A 21773-nucleotide genomic window follows, 5' to 3' on the forward strand; every position below is an offset into this window, starting at 1 on the left:
CTTAAAATGAAGGATGGGACGGGCACGATTGCAAACACCGGCACTAATATCAGCTGCAGTATTATTTACTTTTTGTACCAAATTATATTTTTCTTAAATACTACAAGGGGCAGCAAGCAAGCAAGAACATATTTATTTATCACCATATATTAATGTAGCAAAGATGTCACTCACGCACGCTCGCATGGGGATTTTGTACAACCTGGAGTTTGGTGTTATGTGAGTCTCCTGTCCTTCTAAGGTCTCAGTGGATGATTTCCATATTTATCTTGTAAATGTAGAGTTGATAGGTTCCGGTCCTTCAAGGGCACCACTTTTTTCCACCTCCACCGGTAGCTCTTCTCTTTGACATTTTCATCCACCTCCACAGCTTACCAGCTTTTGCCGCGGGGTTCCAGGACCGGATCCAAAAAAGTCTAAAACTAACAACATCATCCTCTTTCTCCATGCGTACTCCACACGCTTACCCACACCCACAAGTAAGATGCTATAATACGAGTCGAGTCATTGTCGCGTAAAACTTCACATCCAATCAAAGGTCAAAGAACTCGAAACAACTCCTGACGGGATTTCCCACTTAATTAAGTGTGGCTGTCACTTAACCGTGACTTCCTCTGGCCACTTAATTGCGGAAAAATCTCATCCCATCGGCTCTCCCTCCTTCGCATTAAATGCATTAAATTAAAGTAGAGTAAATTATACAAATGTTATCGTTATGATCGAAAAAAAAAAAATCAAATGTCAAAAGGCTCGAAACAACTCCTCCGTTCAGCAATATTCGAAGGGGAACAAAAAAAACCTATATATGATCCTAATTCGCAAGGGAACAAAAAAAAGAAACAAAAATAGAGCGTCCGCACATGGAGAGGGAGAGAGACAGAGAGTCAAAAAAATCATCTAGATGCCAACCAAATCGAGCTAACCGTTCTGGACCGGCCGAACGCATCCCACCTATTTTACTGAAAGATGGTCTGCCCGACATTTTCTGTTACGTCCAACATTAGATCTGGAATTCCAAACGAGAAACGCACAATGAAATGGTAAAAGGTATAGTTCTACTTAAAAAGGAAAAGTACGCACAACTTTTAGTTCAGAATTCATAGGTCTCGCCGTTTACTTTCATTAGTAATTGATAGCAATCTACAAATTTCAAACCCTATGGGGGGGGGGGGGGATGCCGAACCATGATCTTCAACTGATTCCCGGGATCCCATTTATCATCATCGTTGTTAGAGACCCAGAATGGAATCAAATCAAAACCCTTGAGGCATCAAAAAAGCATATCACCACAATCACAATTTTAAACTTGAAACTTATCTAGCCATCCAAAAGTATTTATCAGCTAATTTTAGTTCAGGAACAGTGATAATTTGAGATAGCACTAGGCCAAAACCACCATTCTCTCTTTTACATATAAATAAATAAAGGTGGGACTAACAGTGAATCAAAGGATGCATGTTTCGCTGAGCATTTATCTCACCAGACCAGCTTCATTTCCAGCTCGCTCGCTTCTCTCTTATCTCTGGATCCCTACATATAAGGAAATTAACTCAGATTTTTCATGCAGTGGAGTTTGCACAGTACAGGCTTACTCTCTTTGAATAGACCATGGTAAAAACCTGTGTATGTGATCGAGAATCAGAAGCCTTGGTCCAGGGGGAATTCGAACATCCCTAAGAGCACTAAAGAAACAATGGCGAATTAAAACTAAAAAACGAAAAACATCAGCTCAAGTTCAGAAAAAAAGATTTACCATCATGAAAGCATGCATATCAGTACTTGCCTATCAGTGAGCAATGGCAAAGTGCTGTCATTTAACAACCCTTTCTTGAAATTCTTCTCATAGTTTTGCAAACCAAGGTTTGACAACATGGACCTCGTCTTGACATAGCACACATCTTCAGCTGGTGGAGCTGAAAACTTTTGTCCTAGCTGTATGAACAGGTGAGAGGTAAAAATCATTCTTAAGGTCACTGAAAGTGATTCACATTAACTCCATGCCCAAAGGGCCAAAAAAAAGGAAGTGTGAGAAAGATAAAAGATAGGATTGCTCAGTAAGCACTCCAAAAGACTAAATATCACTTCAGAAATATCGAAGCCCTACAAGAGTAGGAACAGTACTCCAAAATTAGTAAGGTCTTATTAGGTATTAATAGGAAGAGAAAACCCTGAACTTATAAGCTAAAACATTAATATCCTTTAACTCATAATTTAGAGGTCTCAACACCCAAAGTGGATGTTCTATAAATTGATCTTGAATGAAGTTGTACAGCAGCATGTTCAAAGGAGCAAATTACTTGATCTTCTATATTATTTTACCTTGAAGAGTCCACCTTGGATAAGCGCAAAAAAGAGACCTGATGTAACGGCATTGGCTGCTTGATTCGTCCCACCCATTCCACTTACTAACGAGAACATGGCACCAGATCCGAAAGCAGCCACCATACTGCAACATAAAAAATAATATCATTCAACATATCATGGAAGGGAAATCTGCTACCAAGGAAAATGAGGAGGATAAAAACAGGGAAAGGTGGATAGCATGGTAACAGAATGGTGTCAATCAAAAGGGATTTCAAGTCCAGGTGGAAGTTTCCCCAGAGCATAAGGGTCTTCCATGATCATGTGATCATGTCCCAATCTATTCCACTAATCAGCTTAACATACCAGGAACAAGGCAGGAGAGGGGTAGAAGTCAGACAATTCTGATTTCTTCACAGCAATGTATTAAAATAGGACAAATGTCATCAAGAATCTCCTAAATGGTCTCCCATGCCCAAAAAGGTTTTACTAGAGGACATAAAAGTCATCAACTGGCACTATATTGTTAATGCACATATTAGTGAATTGACTGGGTGCTTGAATTCTGACACAACACATACTTATGCACAGATAATGTCCAAAAAAGAAAAAAGAGTAAAAGAGACACGGAAAGCATGAGAAGAGCTGGCTCTCCTTTGATGACAAAAAAGCCCAATCTTTTTAAGCAATCCATCATTGTTTTGTAATAACTAATGGAGTAACAATTCACCAGGTTTATGGAATCCAAATAGATTATCATCGAGAGTAATCTTGTAAAGATGGATAGAACAGAGCAAAGTTACCAACAGGCGCAACTGATTGCTCTACCAACTGCACTACTTTCATCCAATTAATTTTCCACCAAAAGCCATATTTTACGCCCAAATAATTCCACTTATGACGCCAAATTCAATAAAGGGATAAACCTAATCATTCTGGTACACTACGGGACGCATCCATGCCTGATTGCAGCATAGACCGAATCTCAGACACAGAGTTAACATAGCAAACATGCATGCATTCAGAAGTCAGAAGCAAAAGAAAAGGGGGAAAAAGATTGGTGCTCTAGCAGCAGATATCACGAGTAGAAATAACAAGTAGATACATCATAATGTAGAATTGTCTGTTTCCCATTTTAACCGAATCGATTTCTATTGCTCCTTTATCATGTTTCTCACAGGCATAAAGTTATAAGACATAAAGCCTGAGTTAAGCACGATAAGTTATGAGCCCCTCTAGCTTGGATGAAGTTCCAAGGATCCTTTCAATAATTATAGTTACTGGAAATTACCTGGACTCAACATCTTCCTTCCCTCTCAATCTTTTCATGACACAGGAAATGCCAGCATTAACCCCTGTCATTACAGCAAAGTTGCGGGCTTGTATCAATGGACCACCTGAAAGAGCCTGTGAGCAAACCCCAGAGTTAGGTGTGCGACCCATAAACAGATGTTTCAGGCATTTTCAATACTTCAAAAATTCTATCTTTAATCACTTGCTTTTCCTGGGTTTGGGATTTTGAACTTGCAAACCTATGCCAACATACTTTCAGTTGCCTAAGCTGGAAAACACCTATAATTGATTTGGCTCCTAGAAGCCATTCCACGAGGATTTTTGAATGAATCAGAGCAAGCACCAGTTACTACTACAGGCCAATTATGCTTATAGGATATATGAATTCCAAATATGCAGCTTTCGTTCCTTCAGAAAGTCATTGAAAGAATACCATCTTTTTTCCACTATCTTCATTTAGTCCAACGCAAAACCAGCTTACTCGTCAAAAAAAAAAAAGCAAACTCCTATTGATTGAACAATCAACATTTTAAACAGCATAATTAGAGACACATGTGGAAATGATTTCTCCTGATAAGCAATCACAGGTACAAAACTTTGATTTCCATTAGCACGCAACTTCAAAACAGAAGAAGAGGTTGGAGAGAGGGGGGGAGATTAAAAAAAAGAGAGTTTCATCAGCAAAAAAATGAACTCCCCACAAATAAAAAACCGACTTGTACAGAGCCAGCAATAATGAATCCAAAAGAATCAGTGGGAAAACAGTAAAATCAGAAAACTTGGAAACTGTACCTGGGCTTGCTTGAAGGAGGCCATGGCCTGAGGATTGAGATTGGGGGCCCCCGGTGGAGGGTTTGGAATTGAGGAAGAGATGTCATTGGTGAGGGTACCCATTAATGCTCCGAGAGCAGCGCCCTGGGTGGCGCCTGTGGCGGTGACGACGGCAGCTTCCACAGGCAAAGTCTGCTTGGAGAGCCAAGTTTTGAAGCGAGCTTCCAGATCCTTAAACTTGGCCTGCAATTGTTCTATGGGGTTACCCCCTACTAACCCCTTTGCTGTCATATTAGACATTTCAACCACAATCACACCCTGTTTTCCCTCACCCATAAAATAAATAATAATTGATCCGGTTGATGCAAGCAATTGCTTAAGTTTTCTACAACTTCTCTCTCTGTTCTTGTAATCTCGCTGTGCCGGGTGCTTGCGACGTTCAAAAGGGGAGGAGAAAGGGGTGCCCAGCCCAGGAGCGGATGGATAGTACCGTTTTCCTCCACTCCTCCTAAATAGTTCAAAGCCTAAAAAACTAGTCGAAAACCCCTTATCTGTCTAACCTACTTGCTCTCGCCTGCAGCTTTTACGATGGGACAAAAACTCCCACGGGCAGGCTTTCTAGACAAATTTTTCATGATTCCAACGGAACCCCGCAGTTGTTTCATATTTCCCTCCAGACCCTTCAAAAATTTTTTTTACATGTTTCACTCAAGGTTGACGACAGCTTTTTAATTTTGCAGGGGCTGCGTTTAATATACTACTATTTCCTCCTATTTACGTTCGTTTGAATTAACTGTTTTTAAAATATTTTACTGTAACAATATATATGAAAAATTTTTATTATATATATTTTTTGTGATGTTTTTAAAGGGATTTTTGAAATATATTTTAGAGTATCTTTTAAAATTTTAAAATTTTAAAATACTTTTTAAAAATTAACACTGCCACTCACAATCTCTTCCTTTTTCTACTTCCTACCACACCCCACCCTCTCTCTTCTCCTCCCACCCGATCTGGCCTCGACCAGATTGCAACGAGAGAGAGGAAAAAGGAAAGACAAGGGGTGGTGGGGAAGGGAAAGGGAGGATGAAGGAGAGGGAGAAGGAAGATGAGGAGGAGGAGAAAGGAAGAGGAATGGAATGGATGGCGGTGATAGGTGGAAGATATTATAAAAAATATATAATTTTAAAATTTTTATATATATTTGTGAGTTATTTTTTATATATTGTATGGATAAGGTATTTTTTGAATTATTTTTATATGTATTGAAAAATTACTTTTTGAAAAATAGCTCAATCCAAATGCAATTATTTATTCTTATTTTAAAATCCAACTTTTTAAGAATATTTGTTTGATTGTGATGTTTTGTATTTTTCTTTTCAATTTTATCTCCATGAATTCAAATTTTGAATTTGAATGGTAATATGCATATAATTAGAATGAGGGGTTATATTGAAAATATATACTAAAATGTGCTTTGACTTTTTCAATTGGACAAATATTTTGAAATTTTAAAATAGAAAGTATGACGCTTTCAATTGAATGAAGGAGAATACTATGTTAATTGGGAGAAACGATGGGTGGAGTGATTCGGACTAGCAATGGGTTGGATGAAAGATTCCAAATTTAGAGTCTCCCACTTACCCTTGAGAAAAGAAGTAAAGAAAAAGTATTAATACTATATTAAATGCAACATTTTTTTTAAGGATAAAACAGAGAAATATTTCTCTATCAATACTAAAGTGTTCGTTACAACTCTATATAATGTAAATGATAAAATGCTACATGCAATTAATTATCTTACAGTATCAACTAAAATAAAGACAAGCTTCCAAAATTAGAGGTCTTGATTCAATTTTCCTTCTCCTCTCTGCTTCTTTAATTCAATCTCTCTCTAATTTAAAAACAAATAATATTAATAATAACAAAGAAAAGATGAATAAGGAATCAATATGCATGTCTAAGTGTGTTTACTCCACGCAATAAATCTTTACATGGATTAAGAAGTAATCGAAAGTACCTTTTACACAATCATATTTGTTGAATACAAATTATGCATCACGTATTTAAAAACACTAACGTGAAAAAAGCTTCAGGTCATGTTTGGATTGTATTTTTTTTATTTTTTTTTTGTAAAAAAAAATTTTGTAACGATTTGATATATGTGAAATAAAAAGGAGATTGAAACATGTATTAAAAAAAATATAGTAATTTTCACAAAAAATTGCTTTCCAAACAAGGTCTTACATTAAGAGTATAATAAAGGAAAAATCGTTCAAAACGTCCCTCACATTTTACAAGATGACTTTTTTCGTCCATCACTTTTAAAAGTATAATTTTACGTCCCTTACAAATTCACATTGACCAAATTTGGTCTCTACCTAGGTTTCCGACTAGTTTTTGCCGGAATCCACCACGTGACTTGCATGTGATCATTTTTTAAGGATAAAATTGTCAAATCAAATTTTTACATAATCTGATTCATAGTCCCTCACATTTCACAAAATAAATTTTTTCGTCCCTAACATTTTACAAAATGAGTTGCTTCGTTCCTCACATTTCAAAAAATGAATTTTTCCATCCCTCATATTTTTTAAAATGAATTTTTTCATCCCTCATTGATCATGTATACAAATAGCTTTTTTTCTATAAGCTCACGTATATATCTATTTGATTTTACCTGAACAGTATGAATAACATGTAATTTATCTCTATTAAATTTCATCTAAACATGCTAATCGTAGTTATTCACATGCTATTCAATAGATATATATATACGGGTTTTAAACTAATAATTTTGTTTGAAATCCATGTATATATTTATATGATTTCACCATTTGAACCTATTCAATATTTGTGACATTTTTCTTTTGGTAATAATTTATTTATTGAGTTGTATAATAAGGTCATCTAATTAATGGGTCATAACTCGAATTATATAATTGTACTAACAAATTTCAGTTTAAATCTGAAATTTCTACTCAATATTTTTAAGACCAACAGTTGAATTATTTGCCTTGTGATTGTGTTAAAATTTGAAAGTGTCAATTACTTATTTCTTTTTGTCATACTTTTATTTTGTTTACTTTTTCTATCTAAATTTAATTCGATATAAACACTCGATATTATTTATGATTAAATGTCTTCTTTATTTCCAATTTTCGAGTGAAAGAAAATGAATATAAGTGAAAAACTAACAATTTTTTTAAACTCATGTATATATCTATTTGATTTCACTTGAACAATACGAATAGTGTGTAATATATCTCTATTTGATTTCACATGCTATTCGTACTGTTTAGGTGAAATCAAATAAATATATACATGAATTTAAAAAAAATTATTCACACACGTGATTAATAAAAGATGAAAAAATTCATTTTGAAAAATGTGAAGGACGAAAAATTTTATTTGATGAAATGTGAGGGATTATGAATCGAATTATATAAAATTTGATTTGACAAATTTTCCCTTAAAATATGATCACGTGCAAAGCATGTGGTGAATTCTGATAAAAAATAATCGGAAACCTAAGTAGGGACCAAATTTGACCAATGTGAATTTGTAAGGGACGTAAAATTATATTTTTAAAAATAAGAGACGAAAAAAGTTATTTTACAAAATGTGATGGACGTTTTAAACGATTTTTCCTATAATAAACATGACTCACCATACGTTAAAATCTAACCAAAACCATGTCTGAAAAATAAAAACTGGGGCAACAAGGCATGCAACTATGGCTCCGTTTGGAACCTGAGTTTTTTGAAGTTTGTCTAAAATTTTACTGTAGATTACTGTAGAAGTTGTAAAAAAACTTGTAAGATAATTTTTTTTTCTTTTTTCTTTTCTTTCCTCCCTTCCCCTTCCCCTTCCCTCCCCTATTCCCTCTCCTGGAAAAATTTGGACCTTGAAGGTAGCAGTGGGGTTGCCGATGGGGTCAAGTGGCAAATTGGGCTGAATGTCATCGGAACAAATTTTGGACCAAAGGGAATCGTCGTCCGAAGCCCACTTTGTAAAACTGTCGTCTCACGCACGCCACTGATGCGGCGTCGTTTGGTGCCAATTTGGAGAGGATTACGTGCATCGCTAATCCCCCAACACTTTCCAAGCTTCGTTTTTTCCAATTATATAGCAATAGCAGGTTACGAACCCACTACTTATCCATTCGGGGCAAAAAGCAGGTGTCAAAAGAAGCCAAAAAAAAGCTGCGAAAATCTGGTTGAATGAGGGTCCTACCCTACGCCTGCAACAACAACAAGAATCACCTGAGCCAATTAGCTATTGCCGCCATTTTATTTTTGCTCATTTTCTTTTTTTTTCCAGATCGACCTGAGAGAAAAGGGAAGGGTGGTGGGGGAGGAGTGGGAAAGGGGGAGAGGGAGAGGGAGAAGAGGAGTGGCGGGCAGGAGATGGGGAGGGAAAAAATGCAAAAAAAAATTTCTTTTGCTACTTCATTGGCAGTTTCGCCCAAGGGAAATAGGGGAAATGGGAAGGGTGGTAGGGGAGAGGGAGAGGGAGAAAAAACAAAGGGAAGGAACAAATCGGGCAAAGGGGGATGATGGCGGGGAGGAAGAGGGGGAGAGGGAGAAAGGAAAAAAAAAAAAAGACCCACCGGAAGAAATGATCGGCGCCGGAAACGACACCGAAGGTGGTAGCCGGCGACAGAGGTGGTGGGTTGGGGTGGGGGAGGAAGAAGAAGAAAAGGGAAAGGAAATTTTTTTTTTTTGTGTTTTGGGTATTTTGAAGTGTGTAAATAAAAAACATTGAGAAATTTTTTTAGGTTACTGTAGTTAAAGTTGTTATAAAACAAGTATAAGACAAACTTGAGTAAAAACTCAAGTTCCAAACAGACCCTATGTTTCGATAGCTCAATTTTGTTAAATAATATTTTACTTGTATCATAAATATATTTTTTAATTAGTTTCTTTATATTTTCAATTATATTATATCACAAAAGTGCTATAATAATTATTTTAAAAATATTTCAAATAATACTTATCCAAATACTTTAATGCAAAAAATGCAACAAGTGTATGCCGTGGACTACATAGCCTTTCAAAATGAATGTGCAATAAAAATTTTACAAAGCTAATCAGTACAATTAAAATCATGGCTCGAGGGTTTGTTTGGATAGGGTATTATTTGAAATATTATTTGGAATAATTACTGTAGCACTTTTTGTGATGTTATGTATGTGAGATAAAAAGGTAATTAGGAAGATAAAAAGTTGTATTGGAAATTGTAATGGTGATATTAGCAAATATATTTGGCCAAATAATCTACTGTCCAAACAAATCTAACTAGTCTATTAACTTTCCAAACGAGGGGAAACTAAGGGCCTGTTTGGAACCTGAGTTTTTTGAGAGTTTGTCTAAAATTTTACTGTAGTGCACTGTAGAAGTTTTTGAAAAAATTTTGTAGAAGTTTTTGTAAGGTGAAAAACTTTTTTGTAGAAGTTTTTTGAATGTGAAAAATTTTGTAAGGTGAAAAACTTTTTTTTCCTTTTCTTTTTATCTTTTTCTTTCTTTTTTCTCTTTCTCTTTCTTTTTCTTTTTCTTTCTTTCCTTTTTATTTTCTTTCCTCTCCTCTTCTTCTTCTTCTTCCTTCCCCCTCCCCTTCCCCGTTACCTCTCCTCTGTCTCCCACCTCCAGCACCTCCGCCAGCATCACCTCTGTTCTTTTTTTTTTTTTTTTTTGCTTTTCTCCTCTCCCTCCCCCGCCACCCCCAAACTTTTCCACAATTCCTTTCCTCTCCCCTCTCTCCCGCCACCCCTCTCTTTCCTCCCCGCCACCCCTCTGCCCACTCTCCCCCTTTCCTCTCCCCTCCTCCTCGCACTCCGACGCCCGAGGAAGACAGGCAGCTGTGCATAATTTTTTTTTCTTTTTTGCTTTTTCTCTCCCTCCCTCCCCTCCTCTCTTCCCCTCTCCCTCCTCCGCCACCCTCCCCCTCTCTGCTCTGCGATCTGGGATCAGGCCGCAAAAGGGGAGGGGGAGGGGGAGGGTGGCGGGGGAGGGAGAGGGGGTGAGGGTGAGGGATTCAAAAATTTTTTTTGAGGTTATCGGCACCAGAATAGGTGACCGGCTCCGAGAGAGGTGGTGGCTGGTGTGATGGGTTGGGTGAGGGAGGAAGAAAAGTTTTTGGAAAATTTTTTGTGTATAGATTTTTGAAGTGTGTAGGTAAAAAATTTTGGAAAGTTTTTTGGGGTTTCTGTAGCAAAAGTTGTTAAAAAATTAATAGCTAAAAAACTTGGTAAAAAATTAGGGTGCCAAACAGGCCCCAAAATATGGAATAGTGTTTGAAATTTCATTTTCCAAAAAGCTAATTAGTCTTTTAAGATCGGTTTTGTTTGATAGGAAAACAGTTGTAATTGGCGAGGCGGGAGGGTTAAATTTGTAAAAGTTGGAGGGAAAAACCTCACTCCGCAGCCGCCCAAGAGGCGGCCATGTCCGGGATCTCTTTCTCACACAAACCTCAACATTGATTAGGGTTTTAGAATACACTTGTGGTCTTGCTGTATTATTGTTGCTGTTAGGGCAAATCTGAACATGAGTAGCAGTAGAAGCTCCAGGGAAGATTCTCCAGACTGGCTCCGTTCTTTTCAGGTACGTAACGGCTTCTGTTTTCTCTCTCGAATTCTTTTAATTACCCTTTTTTTTTTCCCTTATGGAAATATTGGATTTGTTGAAACGAGCTCTGACCCAAGGAGCAGAAATAGTTGGTTAGCCTCTATCCTTCTTGCACCTTCATCAATTTTTTTAGGTCATCCGTCATTGCAATCAAATTTAATTTACGAGTTTCTATTTCGTTATTTTGAGTCAAAAGTATGTTAAATGCCTGGATAGTTGAACTAGCCCCAAGTCAATTATAGGGTTCAAATTTCATATATCAGTTGCTTCTGAAACATGTTGCCATTAGTTTAATTTTGAGCAATAAAAAAGAAGAAGAAATAAATAAAGAAATCAGGCTGTGTGGCTTCTGTGTTTATCGCGCCACGCTAATGACATTGAGAACTTAATTTGTTGAATTAGGCACCAACTCAGTCGGCTCTGACCATATCATCGGGGTCTGTGTCCCCTCTAAGTGATGATGAGGATGAAGTCGACCTCAACAAGTTGTTTCAGAAAGAAAGGTCAGATGGTCAGGTTGCAGGACATTCTCAAGCTGATCAGAAGACTTTAAAAACCAGTGCTCCAGGTAAAAACCAGAAAGCTGAGCTGCAAACACCACGGAGGAAGAGAAAAAAAGAAAGGGAAGATCATTGTGCAAGAGGAGGAGGTGGTCCTTCTATCACGTTGATTTTCTTTCTTTAATTGCTCAACACTGAAAGTTTTATTCTTCAAAACCTAAGAGAAGGGGATTGCTCAGACTCTCTCTAATGTTGGCGATATTACAGAAAGAAGGGCAGAAAAGCGAGCAGCTGAAACAAGAGCATCAGAAATGCCTATTGCACCTAGTGTAAGAATTTTTCTCTAAAACTAGATTCATCCATTATAGTGCTCCATGTAATCTTTGATTCGTTATTTGTTATGCCTGTGCTTTCACTGGGTTTATTTGATTCTTACATGATTAGCATTCGATTTTACTGATGCATTGCTATCTGAGCATCTGTGAATGGGCTGTTTATAGGCTATCTGGAGATTTAGACATTTTAAAGGTTTTGATATCTTTAATTTCGACAATTGTGATGTCTTGTTCCTGAGTTAGTAAAGGAAAATCTATTTTAGGCGACTTCCTATCTTCTTCGTCTTTATGATCATTACATTGGAGATTGTCATTGATTGAACAGGAACCAAATGATTCAGTTTGGACATTGTCTTCAGATTCTGATTCTTTGCCTGACTCCAAGCCTGTAAGTAGAGATGTTCTCTTTGATAAGAAGATTGATGGGAGTGATAAAACTGAATACAAACAAAAGGAAATATTTGAGGTTGCAATTCCTTGTGATGATGGAGAATCTTCATCACAGGATGCTTTAATTACAAAAACACTAAACAAGAAGCTGAAATGCGAAGGTGATAAACCTTCTACACCAGAAAAAGTACATTTGCTCAAGAACAGAGGTAAGGAAAATGTGTTCTGGTTCTTATGTTTTCTCGTCGTTTAATATCTTTGTGAGTCAAGGATGTTGGGCAAGCAACTTTAATAAGAATGCTCCTCCTACCGTAAATGTACATCTTTGTTCATATATGTTGCCCAAAATTTACATTTTTATGATCTGGTTGTTACAGAAACTGTTGGAGACCTGGACATTGAGGAAAATTTGTCTGAGAAGTGTAGTGGGCTTCATGTGAGAAACTTGGGTTCTTATTAAATTATTTATTATGCTGAGTTAGTGAATTATTGTTGGAAATTACATCTGCAGGCCTCCTCCAGGTTGCCTTTGGTGCTCACCGAGAAAGTACAACACTCAAAGGTTAGCCAGCATAATGTCTACATTTACGAATGCAGTGTCACTTGGTGTTTTTTATTTTTCATCTTAGAGATTATTTGTGGATTTCAATTTACATGAGTAGTGAAAATTATGCCCCTGTATGTGCTGCACTCCTTTTTTCTCCTCTTTCAACAATGAAGAAACTTTTTGGCTGTGATGAAGAACATTTGAAGAGCCAGACTGCATGAGTCCTGTCTGTCAAGCAAAGATGTGACGACTGAAAGTTGCTTTGTACTCTTTTTTTTTTTTTTTGAAGGGGGGGGGGGGGGGAGGAATTCTGCCCATGCATTGTGGTTATTGTCACTGTCATTTTTTTGGAGTAAGTCTGGTACCAGTAGTTTGCTTATTTATGGTTATTGACACCTTTTAAGTTGTTAATTTTGACCACAGGCATTAGTTCTATAGGCCTAAACTTGTGATGGTTTATCTACAGCTGTTAAATTTATTCTAATTTCTTGGCAGGCACTTGTGGAGTGTGAAGGTGATTCAATTGATTTAAGTGGTGATGTGGGTGCTGTTGGCCGTGTGGTTATCTCAGATGACTCATCTGGAAATCATGAGATATTATTGGATTTGAAAGGCATGTATAGTTCTCTATTTTCCATTAGTCATGAAATTTGAATTAGTGACCTTTTGAGTTATCTATTGTATTTTTAGTTTTATTCGCAGCCTATATGTACTTAATACATTTTGAACTTTTTATTCTAATATTATTTCATTTCTTCTGGTGCTACTTTACCAGCTTTGTCCTAAAGGTTCTATAGGCTCCTTTGCTCATTTGATTTCTTCATTTTGATGCATCTGTTTTTTAGGAACCATATACAGAACAAATATCCTTCCTTCCAGAACATTTTGTGTGGTAAATGTTTTTTGTCCAAACCTCTCTCTCTCTGTCTCTCTCTCTCTCACACACACACACACATACATAAATGGGAGGAATAAAACTAAATAAAACTCCGGAATTTTCAGGTCAGCTTTGGTCAATCAGAAGCCAAGGTAAGTCCATTTTATACTTCTGTCTTTTCTTCTCGTTTTACATTTACTCATTCATGTACCATGCCCTCACCTAACCGCTACCCAGAAACAACATATTAATAAGACAGCATGGACATGCTAGAGAACACGTTAAATGAAGTAGCAAGATACTCTATCTAGTTGTGCACAGTACTCTTTATCCTCGATTTTTTTTTTTCTGGCATCTCGTTAGATTTACTCGTGTGAAGCACTTGGAATGAGATGTTTTTGGTTCAGATAAACTGATAACTTGTTTTCGCACCTTTTCTTGTTTAGATAGAGGCTATCATGAATGACTTTATCCAGCTAAAACCACAAGCCAACTTTTACGAGGCAGAAACCATGGTCGAAGGTTAGCCCCTTCTAAGGTCTCTGATGGTGTTCTTGTGTTTACGACGTTTATCAGTTTCTTCAATCAGAACGATCTCGATGCGCTTAAATTTTGAATTAGTTTATTTTGCATGTGTAGGTACTCTGGATGGATTCTCATTTGATTCAGAAGAGGAGGTGGATAATTTGCCTAAAGCTCTAAACAATCAAGGTGAGGGTGCCATGGAACAGTGCAAAGGGAAAATCAGACAGAAAGCTGAGAAAGTGTCGGTATGTTATTTCATCCGTTTTTTTATATTTTGATAGTCAGATTGCTCTTTGATCTCGAGTTGGGACCAAAGGTTGCTGATTGATGATTGTTCGGCTGTAGGGAGCACTGCAAAAGCAGAGCAAGACCGGCGGAGGAAAGAAAGTGAAAAGGAAAGCTCAAGCTCCAAGGAAAAGCAGGACCAAGAAATGAGAGCACTTCATGTGTTAATGTATAATATCTGCGGACATGTGAGGATAATTTTAGGGGTAGCAAGTGATTCAATTCTGAGATTTAAAGGAAACGGATTAAGCTCACTGTACTCTACCCTTAATCTTGCAAGGGAAGAAGAATAATCAGCAGTTGATTAAAAGTTATAAACAAACTGCATCAGTACTTCATCAGATAACAAAACATATTGGTGGATTATCGTCTTCTTAAGACGAAAGCCGGAAACTATTACATGTTTGGGCAACTTCTGCTTGGCTTTGGGTTTCCTGTCACACAAACTGCTAATGCATTCCCTTCCTTGTTACACATTTTTATAAAGGTGACCTGCGTTCTTGCATTTAATATTTTATAGACAGTATTCTACTTTTATTTTAAATGAATGGCACGTTTCATTTCCTCTTTAAAAAATAAAAATAAAAAATGGCGTGTTTTAGCTTTTATAGAAGGTGTTAAGGAGAGTGCAACAAGAAATTCAAAATCCAACTGTCTACATCATTTTCAATGATTTTTAAGTTCTTTCTCTTTTTCTTTTTTCCATTTTTTAAGTCCCTTTCAATAATACCCGGTCTGCTTTTTACCACCACAAGGCTAACAAGGGAAATTTACGCTGGATAATTTTTTGGGTAATTTTTTTATTCCCTATCAGTGTGTACACACGGGTAGTATTAGATATATGTCACATAATCTAATTTCAAATTTAAAATTCAATTTATATGCAAATGGCATACATTCATAACTATTAGTGTAAAAAAAAAAATACCGTTATTGCTTAAATTCATTTATTGCTTCTTCTTCTATAGTTAAATACCGTTATTGCTTTAACAGGGTTAGACGGAAGGACTTATTCCGAATAGATTTCCGACTTTGAAGGGTGTTAAATAAAATTTTTTTTTTTTTAAACTTGTAGCACTTAATTGGGACTTTGAGAATGGCATTAAATTTAATTTCTTTGTTTTTTTTTTTTGGTAAATGTTAATGTCACTACTCTCTCATTTGTATGGAACTCTTTTTAACCTAGTGTAACAACTATATGGTATTAAACCCCATCTGTTCCATCATACATGGACATGGTACAGCACCACCCACAAGAATAGCGTAAAAATCGTACATGGTACAACATATTCTATTCTAGAAGAGTATAGCATAAACCTACGAGAGTATTAACTAACAAATTCAATCACAAACAAGGATGAATTTACACTAAAGATTTTCTGTGAATCTTTGGTATATGTATGTAGCCTGGTCGGATGAATGGGGTCGTTGGCGTTGGATGTCTAGACATACCAGGTGATGATGAGAAGGAACAGCGCAGAGAAGGGTCTTCTGAGGACAGTTGACGAAGATGCTACCATCCCTACGACCCTCCCGTTTCGGCTCCTTTGAATGGGTGGAGATGTTAATGCACCGATACTTGGTTGCTTCGTCCTACATTTGTCACAAATCAACGCCTTTTACTGGAGCAGAACCGACAACAAAAACAGAAGAAAAAAAAGTTGTCACAATGCAGCAGCTGCTCCAGGAGCAAATTCTTGCTTTCTATCTCGCTAGCTACATAATCCTAGAGGAAAAAAGAGACAAACAAAAAGAAAAAGAAAATTGACGATATATATATATATATGTATATATGTGTGTGTGTGTGTATGTACCCGTTCACGGGACAAAAGATTATGGCATAATCGTAAGCCTTGCATGTAAAAGTGCTGGTGGCATCGTCAAAGGCGTAGCTGTAAGCGCTTGGACAAGCTCTCTTGAAAATGGTGGAATAGAATGATGGACGGCATGTCGATGGGTTCGCAAATTCTCCACTGCAGCAGTATTGGTCTGATCCAAATGCCCCGCATGCACTTTTGCAGGCAACAACGTCCCCGCTCCCGTTCCCTTCCCCGTCTTCCCCACCAACCACCTGAAGTTCTTTAGGGCAACCTGAGACAGAATCGAATGCGGGGATTAATGTCCGGGAGACGGTGATTTTTCTCACCTCGATGGGATGCCAAACCCCTTGCAACTCTAATCTAATGCATCAAGTGTGATGATGTCTGCCACTACTAGTCCAACTGGAAATATTTGCCAAACTTCTTCTTCTTCTTCTTCTTTTTTAACATATATATATATATATAAAAAGAAGAAATTAAGTAAAAACAAAACAAACCCATATTGATGTTGGAAACACAGCCAGTGGCGTTGCATTTTCCATTAAGTACTCCTTGCGGCACCGCAATGAGCGGCAGGTTGTAGCCGTCGACGATGCTGACGTCGTAGAAATCCTTGTCATCTCCAGCGCCGAGGGTTATCTCGAAGAGCGAGGCAGGAGGCGTTGCGCCCATGCCGTCGCATTCCAGCCTTCCCCCGCAGTCCCCTGTTTGACAGGACCCCACGCCCGATGCGTCGAATGTGCACCCAGTTCTTCCCCAAATGCGACCTGACCACCCCGGGACAGCTGGGATTCTCAGGCTTTGCCCCGATTGCAATTGGAATCCGGTGGTTGGGAGCTGCGGCGTCCCTGAACCGGCTAATGTACCGGGCCATATAGTGAAGGGGCAGTAGTTTGCTACGGTAAATGTGCTGGCAAAAGAGCTAGACAAGAAAGAGACCACCAGCAGCAATAACGGTAACACGGAAGGTTTCATCGCCATTAGCAAAGGAACCGTCCAAGTCTTACTTCTTAGTCCTGAACCAAAGGATTAATGGAGGGGGAGGGTTGTGTAAGACCGAGTAGGAGAGAATGAGGCTGACCAGAATGCGTAGTAGTATTTGTATCTTTGATAACCAACCAACGATTGAACGCACGCCCGCCTGCGATGCTGCTTTTCGCAAATTCATCCGCCGCAATATGGCACTTTTGGGTTTAGCATTTCTTTTATCTTGGACGGCCTCATCCAGAAGCAATGCCTTGCCTTTCTTTAGCAACTTTATTAAGAGATCATGTCGCACCAAAGAATTAAAAGAAGAAACGCTAATATATATATATATATATATATATATATATGTGTGTGTGTGTATATATTCAAAATATCTTGGAACAGAATCAATTTTCTTGTGCATAGCGAAGACCACATGAAAAGGCTAACCAAGATTCGGGTCAGAAATCATATTGTTAAAAGATAAAGAGTAGTATCTTAGATCCTCATCAAAATCCCATAGCTTGGTACTGGGTAGCTGTTCCGGCTTCCGTGTCCAAGAGTCACCAATAATACTCAAATCAGTACTTGTTTCATCCTGGAGATGCGTTTATGCTGCTCTTAAGACATATATATATATATATATATATATATATACATATGTATATATTCCTAAATCTGGGACGGAGATATGTTTGAACTCTAGGTATACTCGCAGACTCTAGGAGGTGTGTTCCCAATTATAAATAATTACAGTGACGACGTTACTTCATATTGAAGATCGGATTCCGTACCCGTCTATCATTTTCCTTTGAAGGTTCGCATGGAACTATTATAATTACGGATTAATCTTATATGCACTGTTATATAGGTACATATGTAAAATTTGAATTTCAAATTCAAAATTTGCTATACACTGACAGTGTATATAAAATTTACTCGTACATTAATCCAATCTCATCAAGAGATTTAACTAGTACAGAGCCTCCTAAAATATGTAGATCCACTGCCACTTTGTTACTTCTATCAATGCCTCGACTGTTTTACCATATTTTTGGTGAATTTCTTGTCCCGGAATTCATATTCAACAGATTCGGAAGATGAATTACTGGTTTAGCAGAGCACTCTAGAACCGGCCACCATTACTGTAGCTGAACCTTGGTGTTTTAACAACTGATTTATCTACCTATATAGTAAAAGCACGAATGAGTTTTGGCAAAAGAGTGGTCGTCTGCTGATGTGTCAAGCTGTCATTGGTTAAAATGTGGTCGTCCTCCTCATGCCAAAATCACGTGCCCAACTAGAGAAATATTGGAGGGTTTTCTTTCTTTCTGACGTATTCTGCCGAGGATGGGACTAGCGCATGGCTCGATACATCACAATTTAGAAGGGTTCTCTTTCTCCCTTGTTCATCGCTGTTCTCCTCTCTCTCTTTCGTCTGATTGGGTTTTAGTCCCTTGGTTTACCCCTCCGATTTTTCATTTACACGAACTCTCTTTTCTATATGTGTTTGTTCTTTATCCACTGGATCCAATCTAAGACGTGCAGTAGCAGAGAAAATCACATCAATTGAAGGTTGGTTAGTGGCTCGAGGATTACTACCATCAAATTCTTATCTTTTTTCTCCTCTGATTTTTGTACGATTGGGACTAGGGCTTGGTAAACACTCTCCGTCCCTATCACTTAGTTTCTTCTCTTATCAAACTCACCAGCGGACCAACATTTCTTCCATACCTCTCCGATTTTCCCCGTATTGTTTTCTCTAAAAATTAAGGTCAACAACAGCCACAGATGACCTTCAATTTTTTGGCTTTTGTTTCTGATCTTTTTAGATGAGATGAGCTACAAATAACTTGTAGATTTACTCAACTTTTCTCTGTTCTTCCAATGGTCTTTATTTGCTTAATAATTAATAAAGCTTGGTTTAATATCTCTGTTACTCAATTATTTTCTTAGCGATAAGAACTTTGATCTTCTAATCTTTATATCTTAAGATTTTTTATTTTATTTTATGTCTCTTATGTTTTATTTATCCAATTTCCTAATTTTTATAGTATTATCTTTGCAGGAAAAAGATGAAAACTTTTATGGGATGCAAATGCAAGTACTTGTGGATATATTCCATCCATTTCTGTCCTCCAAAGGTCTGTTCTGCTTTATTTATCTATTGATTTATTTGTTTATTTATTTTTTGCCGATAAAAACTTTGTCCTTTTAATTTCGGTCTCTACTCTCAAATCACTTGAAGTTTTTATTTTGTCTTTTAGTTTATTGGATTATACTATTATTTTTATAGAAAGGAAGATGAATTTATTAGGTTTTAGCTAAAAAATAGGCATGAACATCAATGGTTTCCTCTGTAAACATTTTTTCTGGTGCCGTTTGACAGAAAGTATGAGTTATAGTGGTTTCTTAAAGCATTCTAGAAGCATTTAATTCCTAAAACACCTATGCATTCTAGAGCCCCTGTTATAGAAACACTGATTGCTTCTTTTCTTGGCGCACATTCATCTGTGATTTTTCCTGTCTTTTTACTTCGTTTATATTCTCATATTACAATTTGCATTTTTACAGAGTAAGGAAGAAAAGGAAGAACAACCTCTGTGGTAAGAAACTTTTTAGCTCACAAGTTTTTTCCTCTGGTTTGTTTTTCTTTTCAATTTGTGACCTTTCCCTCTTTCCCTTTATGACAGAGGTTTTTGGAGGATGGCAAAAAATTGTGGTAAAACTCCTGCTCCTATTTTTTTCACGGTACTTTGGGCCTTTTTTTTTTTTAGATTTTAATATTCTTCTTTTAAATACTAGCTTTGAGTGAATCCTTTTACCTGTTAAAATGAAATCTGCCAAAATTATATCAAGTGCATCTGTTAAATCAGAAGTTAGATGATAAATAACATTAACTAATATGGAACAAAAGGGTCAAGGTTAAGACTTTTCACTTTCACTTTTGCAGAGAAGTTTAAAGATTTTCCGAAGAAACCTCTAAGCTGGTTCAGGAATCATTTTTTGCTCAGTTAAAAGTTGAATCCTTTTGTTCTTTTCTTGTTTTTTCACTGAATATGGGACCTGGTCTTCATGCAATTTCTATCTCTGCATCTTTTAGGACAAGTCAATATTTCTAAAGTAGTATATGTTTGAGAGTAAGATGAGAGAGATGATTGTCTACACAACAGAAGGTACTTTGCCATTGCAGTTTCTCAGGGATAAATTTTTTCCCATCAGATTTTTATCTCTGACCTTTTCTTTCTTCTTTCTTCTTTTTCTGGTATCCACTACAGGAAGAAGCAATCTTTATTTGTGGTCCAGGAATAAACAAATGGTGAAGATAGCCTTTAAATAGGTGTTTGTTCACCTTTTATTGTTGTTTTTCCTTTTTTGGGTTTTAATGATAGTATAAGTTCTAATTAATTGAGTTTCTGTTTAATTGATAGGCGAGAATATCTTAAACTAGGTGACTTTTGAATAACGAATCATTAGTTTCTTTTCATTGATTAATTTTATAGATTGATTACACTTTTGTTATTAAGAGTAAGTTTTACTTGGTAATTAATTTGTATATTTCATCTTTAACCTTTTGGGTTCATTTCTTGAACTTCAATATTTATAGGTATAAACTTGTTGAAAAAAGGATGAGAGGCATTGGCAGTATGAGGAGGGATGTAAAAGAAAAGAAGAAAGGTGTGCGAAAAAGTGCAAGTTGAAATACTGATACTAAAATCATTATGGTCATTACTGTAATGATTAAAATGTTAAGAAAAAGCTAGAGATTGAGTTTCAAGAAAGACCCTTGGGTTACTTGGCGCTAAGATAGGCATTGGTCATTTAAGTTTCCTATTCTTTGGGAAATTCACTATTATTTGACCATTTCAATATTTTTTTACCATACTAGAGCTACTGTGTTTGGTTGACTGTATCATTGATAGCTATTTAATGTAACTTGTCTTTACCCCTCACAGCTAAAATGGATTGATGAGGATTTCCTGAGCTATGACTTTGAGTTCAACATTTTGCTGACTTGCTAAATTTGTTAAGAGAATTTTCTTCACTTTCCTTGGAATATGTTTCTGCTGTTCTATGTGCAGGTTATTAGTCAAGATATGGAGATTAAAGGACCTCATTTAAAACATCTGACATTTCTTTAGGCTTTGTTGTTCTAGGCCCAATCAGATATCTTTATACTTACTATTATTTGATTGTGTGGCTTGAGTTCAAATTAAGTAAATTATTTGAGAGAATGCTTAATGATTTGTTTGGCTTGTTTTGCTTAGCAATGAGTCAAAGCCCGAAGAGTGAAAGAACTCTTACCGTTTCCCTTGCATTATCATGATTGAAGTGTCAAACACCCCTAGAATCAAGATTGGAATTATTTCTATGTCTGTCCTGCATGGATCTATAGTGATTATTTATTAGCCTCATTTTTGGATATATATTATTATAGACATTATGTACCTTTTACATTTTAAATAAGAGGTTTTGTTTGTAAAGATAGTGAACAACTTTTGTTTCAATGCATCATATTGTGTATATTGGACCTATT

The 21773-nt window shown here is 36.8% G+C and overlaps 3 protein-coding genes and 1 long non-coding RNA gene across 9 annotated transcripts; 2 read left to right on the forward strand and 2 right to left on the reverse strand.

Moving 5' to 3' along the window:
• Nucleotides 1–664: 664 nt before the first annotated feature.
• LOC113760968 (chloroplastic import inner membrane translocase subunit HP30-2-like) lies at nucleotides 665–4940 on the reverse strand. Of its 4 annotated transcripts, none has more exons than XM_027303741.1 (7): nucleotides 4387–4940; nucleotides 3593–3708; nucleotides 2320–2446; nucleotides 1784–1932; nucleotides 1620–1682; nucleotides 1481–1530; nucleotides 665–1006 (listed from the first exon to the last, which is right to left on the reverse strand). In XM_027303741.1, the coding sequence occupies exons 1-6, from the start codon at nucleotides 4699–4701 to the stop codon at nucleotides 1491–1493; spliced, it is 810 nt and encodes a 269-aa protein (XP_027159542.1). In that variant the 5' UTR covers nucleotides 4702–4940; the 3' UTR covers nucleotides 665–1006; nucleotides 1481–1490. The 4 variants fall into 4 exon arrangements, 3 of the variants coding, with proteins under 3 accessions (XP_027159542.1, XP_027159543.1, XP_027159541.1); XR_003467114.1 differs by having other exon boundaries at nucleotides 666–1006; nucleotides 1439–1530; XM_027303742.1 differs by lacking the exon at nucleotides 665–1006 and adding an exon at nucleotides 1108–1261.
• A 5807-nt stretch (nucleotides 4941–10747) lies between these two features.
• LOC113762067 (DNA-binding protein BIN4) lies at nucleotides 10748–14843 on the forward strand. Of its 2 annotated transcripts, XM_027305317.1 has the most exons (13): nucleotides 10748–10967; nucleotides 11394–11640; nucleotides 11759–11820; nucleotides 12152–12214; nucleotides 12332–12425; nucleotides 12594–12652; nucleotides 12728–12778; nucleotides 13259–13376; nucleotides 13609–13655; nucleotides 13766–13792; nucleotides 14087–14162; nucleotides 14280–14410; nucleotides 14511–14843. In XM_027305317.1, the coding sequence occupies exons 1-13, from the start codon at nucleotides 10911–10913 to the stop codon at nucleotides 14598–14600; spliced, it is 1122 nt and encodes a 373-aa protein (XP_027161118.1). In that variant the 5' UTR covers nucleotides 10748–10910; the 3' UTR covers nucleotides 14601–14843. The 2 variants fall into 2 exon arrangements, with proteins under 2 accessions (XP_027161118.1, XP_027161117.1); XM_027305316.1 differs by having other exon boundaries at nucleotides 12152–12425.
• An 826-nt stretch (nucleotides 14844–15669) lies between these two features.
• On the reverse strand, nucleotides 15670–17314 carry LOC113763136 (thaumatin-like protein 1b). Of its 2 annotated transcripts, none has more exons than XM_027306864.1 (3): nucleotides 16768–17314; nucleotides 16265–16541; nucleotides 15670–16043 (listed from the first exon to the last, which is right to left on the reverse strand). In XM_027306864.1, the coding sequence occupies exons 1-3, from the start codon at nucleotides 17249–17251 to the stop codon at nucleotides 15893–15895; spliced, it is 912 nt and encodes a 303-aa protein (XP_027162665.1). In that variant the 5' UTR covers nucleotides 17252–17314; the 3' UTR covers nucleotides 15670–15892. The 2 variants fall into 2 exon arrangements, with proteins under 2 accessions (XP_027162665.1, XP_027162666.1); XM_027306865.1 differs by having other exon boundaries at nucleotides 15951–16072.
• A 1315-nt stretch (nucleotides 17315–18629) lies between these two features.
• LOC113763824 lies at nucleotides 18630–20572 on the forward strand. Its single transcript, XR_003467400.1, has 5 exons — nucleotides 18630–18811; nucleotides 19305–19380; nucleotides 19811–19842; nucleotides 19930–19958; nucleotides 20515–20572. It is a non-coding gene; the product is annotated as an uncharacterized LOC113763824 (long non-coding RNA).
• Nucleotides 20573–21773: the final 1201 nt, after the last annotated feature.

Source organism: Coffea eugenioides, chromosome 2, assembly GCF_003713205.1.
Source record: "Coffea eugenioides isolate CCC68of chromosome 2, Ceug_1.0, whole genome shotgun sequence".
NCBI classification, from domain to species: Eukaryota; Viridiplantae; Streptophyta; class Magnoliopsida; order Gentianales; family Rubiaceae; genus Coffea; species Coffea eugenioides.

Excerpts from the sequence above, each read along its gene's own strand:
- LOC113760968 (XM_027303741.1), bottom strand. The coding sequence starts at position 4,701 with ATGGGTGAGGGAAAACAGGGTGTGATTGTGGTTGAAATGTCTAATATG. Across the intron at positions 1,933-2,319 it reads TCCAAGGTGGACTCTTCAAG|CTAGGACAAAAGTTTTCAGC; the intron begins GTAAAATAATAT and ends CTGTTCATACAG. Across the intron at positions 1,531-1,619 it reads ATTCTCGATCACATACACAG|GGATCCAGAGATAAGAGAGA; the intron begins GTTTTTACCATG and ends CCTTATATGTAG.
- LOC113762067 (XM_027305316.1), top strand. The coding sequence starts at position 10,911 with ATGAGTAGCAGTAGAAGCTCCAGGGAAGATTCTCCAGACTGGCTCCGT. Across the intron at positions 12,653-12,727 it reads AGAAGTGTAGTGGGCTTCAT|GCCTCCTCCAGGTTGCCTTT; the intron begins GTGAGAAACTTG and ends TTACATCTGCAG. Across the intron at positions 14,163-14,279 it reads GGCAGAAACCATGGTCGAAG|GTACTCTGGATGGATTCTCA; the intron begins GTTAGCCCCTTC and ends TTGCATGTGTAG.
- LOC113763136 (XM_027306864.1), bottom strand. The coding sequence starts at position 17,251 with ATGGCGATGAAACCTTCCGTGTTACCGTTATTGCTGCTGGTGGTCTCT. Across the intron at positions 16,542-16,767 it reads TGTTTCCAACATCAATATGG|GTTGCCCTAAAGAACTTCAG; the intron begins GTTTGTTTTGTT and ends ATTCTGTCTCAG. Across the intron at positions 16,044-16,264 it reads ATCTTTTGTCCCGTGAACGG|GACGAAGCAACCAAGTATCG; the intron begins GTACATACACAC and ends TGACAAATGTAG.